The sequence below is a fragment of the Antrostomus carolinensis genome, unplaced genomic scaffold (genome assembly GCF_000700745.2).
Source record: "Antrostomus carolinensis isolate BGI_N321 unplaced genomic scaffold, ASM70074v2 scaffold39853, whole genome shotgun sequence".
Lineage (NCBI taxonomy): Eukaryota > Metazoa > Chordata > Aves > Caprimulgiformes > Caprimulgidae > Antrostomus > Antrostomus carolinensis.
This window is the reverse complement of record NW_010307969.1, coordinates 1-256: the sequence shown is the minus strand read 5'-3', so window position 1 is coordinate 256 and position 256 is coordinate 1. Positions and strand designations below refer to the sequence as shown.

The 256-nt window shown below is 64.1% G+C and overlaps 1 protein-coding gene across 1 annotated transcript in view; it reads left to right on the top strand.

Moving 5' to 3' along the window:
• The window catches only part of LOC104523145 (transmembrane 6 superfamily member 2), a gene marked incomplete at both ends in the record, with an annotated part of 1,458 nt that extends 1,207 nt beyond the window's left edge, over nt 1-251 (top strand). The window contains 2 exons of the mRNA XM_010165630.1: nt 4-124; nt 228-251. Coding sequence (XP_010163932.1) covers nt 4-124; nt 228-251 — 145 coding nt within the window. The remainder of the gene's footprint in view (nt 1-3; nt 125-227) is intronic.
• Between the last annotated feature and the right edge of the window lie 5 nt (nt 252-256).

Genomic DNA, 256 nt, shown 5'->3' with positions numbered 1-256 from the left:
CACGGTGTTTTCCCTCTCCCAGGTTTCAGAGGAGCAACGCAAGGGGCTGTACCAGCGGCCACAGGACATGGGGCTGGTCCTGGTCCTGCTCCTCACCGCAGCCTTCACCTTCTTCAGGGGGATGGTGAGCACTGGGTCCCTGCGTGGGGGTCCCAGAGGGATCCTGGGTGTCCTGGGGTGGGTCTATCTGCCCCACACCCACCTCCCACCACTCTCCCCATCCCCAGGTGGTTCTGGACTGTCCCGCTGATTCGTG